This window comes from Vulpes vulpes, chromosome 9 (assembly GCF_048418805.1).
Source record: "Vulpes vulpes isolate BD-2025 chromosome 9, VulVul3, whole genome shotgun sequence".
In the NCBI taxonomy this organism is placed as follows: domain Eukaryota; kingdom Metazoa; phylum Chordata; class Mammalia; order Carnivora; family Canidae; genus Vulpes; species Vulpes vulpes.
Window position 1 is genome coordinate 99,577,304 of NC_132788.1, and position 13,037 is coordinate 99,590,340.

Consider the following 13,037-nt stretch of genomic DNA (forward strand, 5'->3'; position numbering starts at 1 on the left):
TAGATCTAGCAACCAAAAGACTTTTTCAGGATGTAGAATAAAGAAACCCTTATGCAGAGCTGGCAGAGAGCAAATTGGTAAGATCACTTAGGAGAATAAGTTGAGAATGTCTGGAAAGGTTGATAATGCACATGTTCTAAAATTTAGTAATTCTTAGCTTTATAGCTACAGAGATATAGGACATATAGACGAGCCCTATGGGAAGCGTAGGGTATATGCTTCTGTGTGAGCACATGAGAAAGTGTGATCAGGAATGTACGTGGTGGGTAAGCAAAATATGGTGCATCCATACAGTGGAATATTACACGGCCCTACAAAGGAAGGGCATTCTGACCCAGGCCACAACATGAATGAAACTTGAGGACGTTATGCTAAACGCAATAAGCCAGGCACAAAAGGACAAATACTGTATGATTTCACTCATGTAAAATCCCTAGAGGAGTCAAAGTCAGAGACAGGAAATAGATGGTGAGAGTGAGGGTATGAGGAGTCAGTGTTTAATGGGGACAGAGTTGCAGTTTTGCAAGATGTAGAGAGTTCTGGATATGGACAGTGGTGAAGGTCATACAATAGTGTAAATGTATTTAATGCCACTGAACTGGGCACTTAAAAGTGGTTAAGATGTCATGTGTATTTTACCACAATATGAAATTTGGAAAACAAATTAAGAACAACACTTCTCATAGTAAGGGAAAATTGGAAAATACTTAGACATCCATCACCAGCAACATGGACAAAGACAGGAGGGTATATTTCTACCATAAAATATCATATCCCTCTGGAAGCAATAAAGCAAGAGGCGCATGTATTGACAGATATGAATCAATCATTTTTCCAATATTTCATTTATTTATTTGAGAGAGAAAAGAGAGAGAGAGGACAGAGAGAGAACGAGTGGAGGGAGGGGAGAGGGAGAAGCAGACTCCTCAAGGAGCAGAGAGCCCAACGCAGGACTTCATTCCAGGACCCTGAGGTCATGACTTGAGCCAAAGGCAGACGCTTAACCGACTAAGCCACCCAGCTGCCCCAACAGATATGGATCTTAAAAATATGATTCTAAACAAAATCCAGCAAGATGCAGAAGGATGTGTAGAGTGACTTTATTTACATAAAAATTTAAAAACTCATAGGGGCATGAAAAATGCTGTATTTAGAATAGTGGTCACAGTAGAGGAGAGAAATAGTGGGACAGGAGAAGGTTCACACGGAGTTTCAATTGTCAATGTGATGCTTTATTTCTTAAGGTAGGTGATATTTGTTGTATTATAAACAATACTTTAAATTTTTTTTCTTTTGACCTTTATTACTACTTTTTTGAGGTATACCTTGTGTAATAAATGATGTATATGTGAATGTAGAGTTTGAGGAGTTTGGACAATATGTATGGCCTGTAAAGCTATTACCACAATCAAGATACTGAACATTTTTAGAATGCCTAAAATCCAAATACTTCTCTTTTTATTTCTCTCCCTCTCTGTCTCTGCCTCTCTTTGTTTCTGCCTCACTCTCTCTCTCTGTATCTCTGTCTCAGTTTCTGTATGTCTCTGCATCTGTGTCTCTCTGTCTCCATTTCTCTCCCTGTCTCTGTATCTGTACTGGTCTCTGTCTCTGCCTGTCTCTCTCATACACTCTTGATAAAGTTTCTGGTTCCTGTCCTCCATTCCTAAAGAAGAATGTGGGAACGAGTAGAGTAGACCCACTGGCCTGTATCTTGGTTCTGTTCCCAATGCTCAGGGTGATGTCACCCTTTGGGGCATTCCCTGGTGGATATCCTCCAGGACTTCCAGCCTCCCTGATATTCCTCCCATCCCCAAGGCAGAGCCTGGGAGCTGTCCACCCCTCCCCTTAACCTCCTCACATCAATGGCCAATAGGTCACCACCTCCTGCTGCTCTTTCCTCCTAAAATGTCCCTTCTTCCTGTTCCCTACTCTCCTCTCCAGTCCCCTGCCTCTCTGCTCTCTCAACTAGTCATCCTCATCAGCCACTCTTATGTCTCCTATTTCTCTCCTGTCTCCTGGACAATCTCTAAAGTAACCTTGTAACCAAGTCCAAGCTCCCTGCAGGACAGGCCAGTAAATGGAGAGGCAAGATGTTGGGGGTAGGAAAGTGACTTTATTTATTAAACCAGGAACCTGAGGATTGTAGACTACTGTCCCAAAGAGCCATCTCCCTGGACACGAAATTTGAGCTTCTTTTATGTTAGCAAAAGGAGGAAACAGGAGGATGTTGGAGTTGAAAGTTGACTGACATCCCAGGAAGGTTATGAGATTTCTTTCTTCTTGGTCAATAGATCCTTGCATACAGGAATCTGGTCATGTTGTTCCCGAAAATAGCAAATCTAGCACAGTCATTTTTGTACATCCTTTCTTGTCTCCTCAAGTGAGGTAGGTTTGGGATAAAAAAAAAGCAGTTTTTGCACATCTCAGCTACAAGCAAAATTCCTTTGATGATTAACATGCCTACACGCAGGGCTCATCAGAAGTTTCTCAGTCATAGCAGCAAGGGAAACAGAAGCAAGGAGTTGGACATTCTCCATTTCTCCCTCACCCTCCTTCTTGCTGGCAACCTTGCAAATAGCTCTTCCTACTGACAGCTCACCTGTACGGAGGGCTCACTATGTGAGTGATTCTACGCACATGACTGTATCTGATTCTCAAGGCACCTACTGCTACTCCTCTTCTCTAGGAGGAAGACTTTGAGGTGCCAGGAGGTCAAATGGCTCAGATCTACTTGCTTCCAAGGCCCACTTCTAGAAACCAACACAACATAGACATTAGCATGGCTTACACACATAAAGACTTTCTGGTCCCATTCATACAATTTGAAGACTAACTAGTCAAAACTCAGAGAGTGAAAGTCACTTGCCCAAGGTCACATAATGGGTCTGACTATCTCCAGAACTCATGCTCTTTCTTTCTGTTCTCAGTTGTTCTGCTTCTCTCTGCACTTACCTGGCAGATGAGCTGTGACATCAGGCATTAAGCCCAGGGCAGGCCATATACCTCTGCCTTCTGGATTTGGAGGTATCTATTAAGTGGTGAGCTAGATTGCATGGAGAATGGGGTCTGGGGCTATAAGTGATAGGGAGGTGGGTCTTCAATCCCTTGGGAAGGGGCTTTAGTGCTCATATTCCGATTCCATTACCCTGGGCTGAGACTGAGTGCTTTGTTAGGAACCCAGGTGCCAAATAATTGTCTGCCTTAAATGGAACCCCTGCTAGAAGTGGCCTCTTGGGGAAAGCGAGCAACACTCATCATTTCTTTCTTTTTGTCCTGTGGATTCTTTTCAAGAAACTTTCTTTTTTTTTCCTTAAAGATTTATTTATTTATTTATTCATGAGAGAGAGAGAGAGAGGGGGGGGGGGGGCAGAGACACAGGCAGAGGGAGAAGCAGGCTCCATGCTGGGAGCCCGACGTGGGACTTGATCCCAGGACTCCAGGATGGCACCCTAGGCCAAAGGCAGGCGCCAAACCGCTGAGCCACCCAGAGATCCCCTCAAGAAACTTTCTTTAAGCCACTTGTCCATTATGTGAAGGGTGGTTTAGTGAAATCTCAATTCAAGTCATTCATACACTTTACCAAGCACGCAATCTCCTATAGCACAAATTAAGACATATATATATTTGAAATAGATATTTATGTATAAACATATATGTATTTTTTCTATAAAAAAGGAAATGATCTCTTGAGGAAAAAGTGGACATTTCTCTCTTGAAATCATTTTGCTGAGTATATTGCCTATTTAATCCTTAACTGGATACTTTGAGCATCAATAGACTTTCTCATTAAGCTAAAAAGAAAAAAAAAGTTAAAAAGCAAAGACATAAATGACTTCCACTAGATTTTTTAAACACAAGAATGAGTCTTTATTATTAAAGTGAATTTTTTTTGTTTTTTTTTGTTCAACTTATTTCAAAATAGTTACAGATACACACGTTTCAAAAATAGTACATAGAATTCTGCATACCTTCCACTGAATTTCATCCAGCAGTACATCGTATATGTGTATAGTTCATTATCAAAGTCAAGAAATTCACATTAGTACAATGTGTCTATATAGTTGTATGCGATTTTATCACAAGGATGGATCATAGCAATGGAATCACATAGTATGTAATCTTTTATGATTGGCTTTTTTACCCCCCATTCAGCGCAGTGCTCTGGAGATCCATTCAAGTTGTTGTTTTTATTACTGAGGATGCCATGGGCTGAATTGTGCCCCTCACTCCAAATTCATATGTTGCGTTCTAACTTCTAGTACCTCAGAATATGACCTTTTTTCTGTTTGGAGATAAAGAGATAAATAAGTTTAAAATGAATTCATCAGGGTTGGACTTAATCCCATATGACTGGTGTCCCTATAAGAAAAAGACTTTTTGGGGATCCCTGAGTGGCTCAGCGGTTTAGTGCCTGCCTTTGGCCCAGGGCACGATCCTGGAGTCCCGGGATCGAGTCCCACGTCGGGCTCCTGGCATGGAGCCTGCTTCTCCCTCCTCCTGTGTCTCTGCCTCTCTCTCTCTCTCTCTCTCTCTCTCTCTCTCTCTGTCTATCAGAAATAAATAAATAAATCTTAAAAAAAAAAGAAAAGGACTTTTGCACACAGAGAAAAAATGATGTGAAGACACAAGGAGAAGACATCTATGAACTAAGGAGGGAGATCTGGGACAAACTTCTCTCATGGCCCATAGAGGGAGCCAACTCTGCCAACACTTTTTTTTTTTTTTTTTTTTAAGATTTATTTACTTATTTATGATAGACACAGAGAGAGAGAGAGACACACACACACACCCATTGTATGGGTGTATTGGTATTTGTTCAACCATCCATGTATTGAAGGACATTTGAACAGTTTCCAAGTTTTGGTTATTACATATAAAGCGACTCTGAATATTTATGTGCAGGGATTTTTGTGTGTGTGGGCTGCATTGTCATTTTTATAAATGCTAAAGCCAATGATTAGTGAAACTGATGTAACATTTCATTTGCTAGTTATTTCTTAAACATGTATTGATTTCAATTTTGTGGTTTTACTTTGGTGCCTTGGAGCAAAACTCTTCTCTTTTTTCATTTTGTTTTCATTCCTAGATCTCAATTATTTCCAGAAGCTCCTGGGATGCTGCAGAGTGCTGGTGGGTAGTTCTGGCTTTGACGCTTGAAGAAAGAAATAAGGGCCTGGTTAGATTCCCCAGGGGTGAAATATGCCTCTGGAAAACTTTGGGAATGATCCACTTGACTGAGAAACACTAGCGTCCCCTAGCGCTTGGTTTGTAATACACAACAAGGAAGAGGGTGAATGAGGTTGAGGAACAAATTCCCCTACAACATTTGTTTGTATCTTCTTGATGAATTGATCCTTTTATCATTATGAAATGTCCTCCTTTATCTCTGATAATTCTCCTTGCTTTCAAGTCTGCTTTTTCTGATATTGATATAGACGCCCCAATTTTCTTATGATTAGTATTTTCATCATTTGCTTTCCATACTTTTATAAGAAGTCCATAGCCAAAGAAATTTGAATGGCCGGTAAACAATGAAAAGATGCTCACCCTCACTAGATATTGGGAAGGTTGTAAGTAAAGCAACAAAGATATGTAATTTTCCTTCATGAAACTGTCAAATTTTTGAAGTTTTATCATTCAAAATGTTGGTGACATGGCTGGGAAGATCACTCTCCTCCATGGGTGGCAATATTTTCAGGATACTTTGGCAATATCTATTCAAACAAAAATGTGTACACTTTGTGGAGCAACTCATCTTTTATTTAGTTTTTAATTTAATTTAATTACTTTATTTTTTTGAGAGAAAGAGTGTGGGTGAGCAGCTGGAGGAGGGGTAGAGATTGAGGGAGAAAGAGACTCTTAAGTAGGCTCCACACTCAGCGTGATGTGGGTTTGGATCTCATGACTTGAGGTCATGACCTGAGCCAAATCAAGAGTCAAAGGCTTAATGGACTTAAGGCACTTAGTGCCCTACAATTCATCTTTTGCAGATCTCAGCTGGGTGTGAGAAGGAGAAAGAGAGGGGAGAAAGAGAGAGAGAGAGACCCAGTCCTTCTGACAAGGTCAGTGGTATAGGTGAAGGTGGAGAAAGAGCTAGAACCAGGTTTGGTATCATTTTCTCCACTAAACTTGCTTAAAGCATCTCATGCCTATGTTCATAAAATGTCTAAGAAATAAAACTAATCAGCCCCACAAAACCTTACTGTTTCCTATGTTCCCTTCACTGTACCCACTGCAGTGAAATATTTCTTTAAAAATATCTCAAGTTTGGGGAGAAACATATACACATCCAGTCTCTCTCTCTCTCTCTTTTTTTAAACTTCAGGGAAGCTTTACTGGATCTGAGAGGAGCAGGGGTAAAAATGAAAGAGAAAGGCAATAGACAAGACACAGGTCCTTCTGGCTTGTTCTTACCGGTTTAAAACATGCTCTCTGGGAGCCTGTAAGAGCATAGATGTGTCCTGCTCCACTACTGACAATGAGCACCCTAGCCATGCCCCAGGAGCTGCAGCTGCTCCAGAGCCAGAGGACTCAGCCCACATTCAGAGAACAAAGAAGACAAAAACTCAACATATGTTAAAAAGAGAAACATTTTTTTGTACATAAACAGGTAAGTCATGTATCAGGTAGTAGAGACCTGAAAGTGATGAACTCTGAAGGCCAGGTCCAGGAAGAGACTAAAGTTCTGAAATTCAAAACAAAAATGTAAAAAGAAACAAATATCCACAGAAAAACTGAAGCAAGATGCTAACATGTCCAAGAAGCTTGTGCTTCGGTCTTATCGTGGTCAAACTGTTCAGTCTAAGATTAATTCATTAAGAAAGCCCCTACCAGTCAGAGATGAGAGTTCTGCAGCAACAAAGAAACTTTCAGCTACTATCCTAAAGCCCCAGAGCCTCTGCCTGCAGACACCTGCAGTTTGACAGTGAGAAGTGACACAGCCCGAAACATGATGACCACCACTAGACTTGTGAGCACTGCCTCTCAAGACAGACAGCTGGTGTGGCCTCCTATCAGAAATCACGGCAATAGTGCTTGGGACCTTGTGAAACAAGGCATCAAGAGAACTGCTGCCAATGTTACAATCCAGAAAGGGCCTCAGGAGAAGGAATTACTGCAGTCAAACACAGTTTCATCTAGAGCCAAAACCAGTTCTCAGGATGTAGAGAGAAAGAAGACACTGTCAAGAAACCTGACGTCTGAAATTGTAGCCAGGCCTGCTTCATCTTCTAACTCCAGACTGATTCAGAAGTCAAAAAGCATTGACTCTCACAGACACACTATAGCAAAAGCAACTATTGATAGATCAACTCAGCCCAAAGAAACAGCAGAAGAAAGAAAAGCTTGTCTGAGTGAGTGGAAAGCTAGCAAAAGAAAAGTGCCGAAAAGCCCTCCTAGCTCAGGAACTACCCAGCCTGAAGGGTGAAATAAACTCAGTTGGGTCCTTTTGGACTACCATGGTAGAAGAAGATGAACAAAGATTATTTACTGAAAATGTGAACAAGACATTTTCTGAATGCCTAAACCTGATTAATAAGGGGTGCCCAAAAGAAGAAATATTAGTCATACTGAATGACCTGATTAAAAATATTCCAGATGCCAAAAAACGTGTTAAGTATTGTATATGCCTTGCACGTATTGAACCACTCACAAGCCCTATTCAAAATATCACAATCTATGAGAAAGCTATTTTGGCAGGGGCTCAGCCTATCGAAGAAATGCGACACGTAATTGCAGATATTCTAACAATGAAGAGTCAAGAAAAAGTCAAATATGGAGAAAATGTTGAGACTTGTGCAACCAAGGAATACATCCAGGATGTCAGCAGTGAAGATATAGGTGTTAATCTAGAGTCAGGAAAACCAGAAATGGAAAAGAAACCTAGAAATGTGGTATTTCAAGATGACAAAAAAGAGCAAGATGACAAAACAAAAGATCTAACCAATGATGTTAAAACTCCTAGTGCAGAAACTGGGGGGAGCTGCTTAATTAAATATAATGTGTCTACTACACCATACCTACGAAGTGTAAAAAAGAAGATACAGTTTGACAATACAGATTCTACATTTAAAGAGCTAAAGTTTCTAACACCAGTTAGACATTCTCAACGTATTCAAGAGAAGACTTCTAAATTGCCAGATATGTTAAAAGACCATTATCCACGTGTCTCTTCACTGGAGCAGTTAACAGAGTTGGGAGGTGAAACTGATGCTTTTGTATGGCGTCCTAACACAGCCCTATGCCCGATGTACTCACAGACTGGAACAGCACGAGAGAAATAAAGCAATGATAAGAAATGGGGCTTTTATTGTTTCTGAGGGTTTTGTTTGCTTGTTATAGTTTTGTATGTCTCTTAGGAGTTGGCCAAATACCTAAGTATTCATGACAGTAAGCTCTTTTACTGATGCTCACATCATAGCAGGGATTGCCTTCTGTGCAGCAAAAAGCTAATCCTACCTTTTCAATCTCAGCAGAGGGAGTTACTAAGAAAGGTAAATTTTGTCAAGTAGTTCGCTGTATTCCTTGAATATAAACAGGTTTGATCATAATGTTGGCTTGTTCACTTTTAATAGTCTCAAATTGTTAGCTATTAAATATAAGTAAGTGTGCATCACCAAAAAAGGTCTTCTAGATTAAATTTATATATTTATGTGGACATGTTCTTAAAATTTAGAATATACATGCTAGCCTTTAAGCAGAATACTGACTCTACTATTAAGTCATGTCCGTTAAAACATGATAGTTATGTACAATTAAGTTTCTTCTCCCCACACATAAATATCACTTGTAAAATTGTCTTATAAGTCTCCAAACTATCCTCTATCAATTCTACAGTTTCAAATATTCAATAGTTTCAAAACTGTAATATAAATGTGCTTGAAAATCACATAGTCTTTTGTTCACTCATTTCATTTGTATAATAGCACCTATCTTTGTTCTATTGTCTTATGCTCTAGAGAGGATTTTTATTCTTTTATAAACTGCATACCTAATATTTATAAATAAATATATCTGTATAGTGAAAAAAAATGCCCTCTGCAACCCTCTCAACTGCCTAGTCCTGAGAGCAGCAAGACCATGATAAGGGCTTCCACTCATGTCTCTGACCTTCATTTCACCTATGACCTCAGAGTGATCAGCCCAAGAATGACTGCGGCCAGGAGGAGACAAGAGTATTCTCCTTACCTTGATTTTTTACAATTTCCTTTCTAGTCTTCAGGAACCATTTGCCAGTTGGAAGCACTGTGATATATTGAACATGGACTCTGACAGCCTGTGGCAGAGTCCCAGCTCCCCTATTTCCTAGCTGGGGGACCTTGGATATGTTGCCCGAACTCCCTGTGCTTTTGTTTTTTCACCTATAAATAAGACAATAGTAGTATGTACTCACAGGGTTGTTGAGGGTATATGCTGTGATAATAGAAACCCTATTGGTTTTATAGGTAAAAGTTTATTTATTGCCCAAATAAATTCCAGTGTAGGTCATCTTTGATACCACACTATACTACCCTGATACTATACTGTATCAACTTGTAGTCAAGTTGTGATAGTATATTGCAGTATTGTGTACTACACGTAGTACAGTATTCTATAGGTATCATCCCTGATGATCAGTTGACTGGTCCCAGACAACTCCAAAAATGGAGCTTGGACTTAAATGTGGGCTTCATGACATAGTCCAGATACTTAAAAGCCCCCAATCAATAACTCCTTTCTTTGACACACACATAAATTGGCACCTATCATTCAAAAATGCTTAGGATGACATGTCAACTCAGCCTTTGTATGCATAAGAACATCTCTGATTCTTAACCCAAGGATATATTAGGTAGATATCTCTGCAAAGATAAAGATCAGGATTGTATCCTTCCTCTAGAAATCCTTCATTGAGTAATCTTAACTCTTGTACCCAATGGTGATGACAACAAAAAATTTTAAATGGCAGTATCCAATCTTAGATGGTTTTGACATTCAGATAAGACTGGGCTTTACCATCTTACATCTCTGCTTCATAGTAATTGAAACAGTAAAAGTAACACAAGCTTGGACTGTTCAACCAGGATCACCTTGAGTGACAGCCTTTTACTTCTGTGAAACCTAAAAGTGTGACTCAAAGATATTGCTGAGAACCAACATGAATGAGCAAGGACTTATAGAACATCACTACCAGAGCACTAACCCCCATATCCCCTTTCTTACTTGGATTTCAGAGATAGGATCCTAGACCCATCACTCACTGTGCAGAAATGTATAAGAATGGAGTGTAAGCCAGGACACTAACAACAGGTGGCCAAAATATCTACAAGCTGTTGGGTTGGCATTATTTTAGTAAAATTTTCCTTCTGTGTAAGACTGAAAAAAAACCCCAAGCAAACAGCGCCTACTCTTAAGTGATTGGATTCAGTATTTTTGTTTTCTATAAATCCCCAAGAGATAAAGCAGGTCTGGGAGAAGAAAGGGAGTTGGTGATAATACACCTTGTACCACATGAACTACAAATGAGACAAGGCTCAGCTGTAAGGAAGGATCCCAGGAACTACCCAGATTCCTCCATGAATTCATCTCTTGGACTTAAAGCCAGTTCTGCCAATGACTTTGACCAAAGCCATTCGAACTTCTCGGTTTCTGAGGCTATAGATGAGGGGGTTCAGTGTGGGGGTGACAAGGCTGTAGAAGAGGGAGACCACATTGTCCTGTTGTGGGCTGTGGTAGGTACCTGGAACCATGTACATGAACATGGCTGCTCCATAAAAGAGCCCCACCACAGTGATGTGTGAGGAGCAGGTGGTGAAGGCCTTGTGTCGGGCCTCGGCAGACTGCATGCGGAGAACAGCCCTCAACACATGGCTGTAAGAGGTGGTGATGAGTGACAGGGGCAGTAGCAGGATCAGCACCCCTGAGATGGATAGCGACAGCTCATAAGCAGAGGTGTCTGCACAAGAGAGCTTCAACAGAGCAGGCAACTCACAGAAGAAGTGATCCACAGTGTGTGAGGCACAGTAGGGGAAGTGCAGGGTGATGTAGGTCTGGATGGAGGCCACAAGCACACCTGACAACCAGGAGGTGCCCACCATGAGCAGACAGACCTGACGCCTCATGAGCACAGGATAATGCAGGGGGTGACACACAGCAACATAGCGGTCGTAAGACATAAGGGATAGTAGGACACCCTCAGAGACACCCAGTAGCATTAGGAAGAACATCTGAGCTGCACAATCTCCAAAGGAGATGGAGCCCTCTCCCTGCAGGAAGTCAGCTGCCATCTTGGGGATGGTGACCAAGGGAAAGCCAACATCCAATAGGGAGAGTTGACTGAGCAGGAAGTACATGGGTGTGTGGAGCCTGGAGTCTGTATGGATCAGGAAGAGCAGGATGGCATTGCCCAGAAGGCCCATAGTGAATATGACAGTCACAAGGAAGAATAGAACCACATGTGGCCCTGAGTGGCTGAAGAGCACCATGAGGGTGAAGTCTGAGGTCACTGACTGATTTGATTCCATCATCTTCCAGGAAGCATCACTCATCTGTAGGAACAACAGGATATTTGGAAGGAGACTCAGTGAATAGTAGTCTTGTCTTACATGCCGAGTAGAATTGTTTGGGTAGCAGTCCCTTGGAGTCTCCAGAAGGATGATGAGTACATTCAGTCTCTGTAGGAAAACAACAACAACAACAACAACAACAACAACAACAAAAACAATCCATCACTGATTCAGTGTCAGAAGGTGGGGAACAGCAAGTTCTTGCCTTCGCCCTCCAGGCATGCACTATCCACCAACACTTGCAGTTGAACTCCCTGTCCTCAAACTATGGAGTACAAGTCAGTCCCAGTGAAATATTGGAATATACCCCATCCCAGACACTGTGGGGCCAAAGCAGAGGTGGTATTCATTCCAAAGAGATTAGATATCAAGTAGGCTGACCTTGCCAGAGAAGAAGGGATGATGAGGCTGGAGAAGGAATATGAGGTGTGTGGATTGATTGGCATATGGTTAAGGGGATATACTCTGGATTATATAGCCAACTTTGAATACCAACACAGCTGTTTCCTCACCTTGTGACTTTGAACAAGTTTGATCTTTCTGGGGGTCAGTTTGTCCATATGTCTATAAGGATAAATAACAACTTACTTGTAGGAGTAAACTTCTGTGAGTATTAAATGAGATAATGAATTAAACAGCTCAGCTCAGTGACAACCATATGGCAATTTCTTTTTTTTATATATGGCAATTTCTTGATTTAAGTTCACAACTATTACTCACATTGTAGAGGAAATATATACATTAAAAAAATTCAGCTGGGTAGCATGGTTCACCTATAGTAGGATAATTTATGCCTGGTGCTTAGCTCAGTGTCTGGTATATAGTAAGACTATGCAATATTAGCCCTTTTTGTTGATGTTATTCAACATTATAACTCTTGTCTACTTGCATGGCAAAACCTAATCAATTCAAGTTTATTCTCAGTCATGCTCTCCTGAAATGACAATTTCTCTGTTCTTACCCTAAGTTGGTGGTTCTTGACCAGAGGTGTTTATGCCCTCTTTCCCAGGACATTGGCAATGTCTGGAGACATTTTTGGTTGTCATGACTGGAGCTGCTAGTGGATCTAGTGAGTAGAGATCAGGGTTGCTACCAAATATCTTATAATGCACAGGATGGTCCCACCAGAAAGAATTGTCTGGTCCCAAATTTCAACAATGCCAAGTTTGAGACTGACATCCAACAACTCTTCTCTGACCTGGAGTAGAGTCTCTGGGAGGTCTCCTGAGTCCACTGTCTTGCTCCTCTGATGGGGATGAGTTCCATGTCATATGAATGCCTAGAGATTAGTCTGTGAAGTTGAATTTCCAGATATATTTTAAAAGGAATATTAATAAGCCTAGTCTCAACTTAAATCACTGGATAATTGCATTATTTCCATGACTCTGTATGGACAAGGGTTTGTTCTTTAATCATTATCTCTTGGGGCAAACTCATAGCTAATAGTCCCTCTGGACCCTCTCAAAGGATTTTCAAGCAGATATTGTATTTAGT

The 13,037-nt window shown here is 40.9% G+C and overlaps 1 protein-coding gene and 1 pseudogene across 1 annotated transcript; one reads left to right on the forward strand and one right to left on the reverse strand.

Moving 5' to 3' along the window:
• The first annotated feature begins 6,617 nt into the window (after positions 1-6,617).
• On the forward strand, positions 6,618-8,282 carry LOC112913186 (cytoskeleton-associated protein 2 pseudogene; annotated as a pseudogene).
• Positions 8,283-10,559: 2,277 nt separating this feature from the next.
• Positions 10,560-11,504, reverse strand: LOC112913277 (olfactory receptor 2Z1-like). The gene has a single exon (XM_025989861.2). The coding sequence runs from the start codon at positions 11,502-11,504 to the stop codon at positions 10,560-10,562; it is 945 nt and encodes a 314-aa protein (XP_025845646.2).
• Between the last annotated feature and the right edge of the window lie 1,533 nt (positions 11,505-13,037).

Bases quoted from the DNA above. Each gene is read 5' to 3' on its own strand.
- LOC112913277 (XM_025989861.2), bottom strand. From the start codon at position 11,504: ATGATGGAATCAAATCAGTCAGTGACCTCAGACTTCACCCTCATGGTG.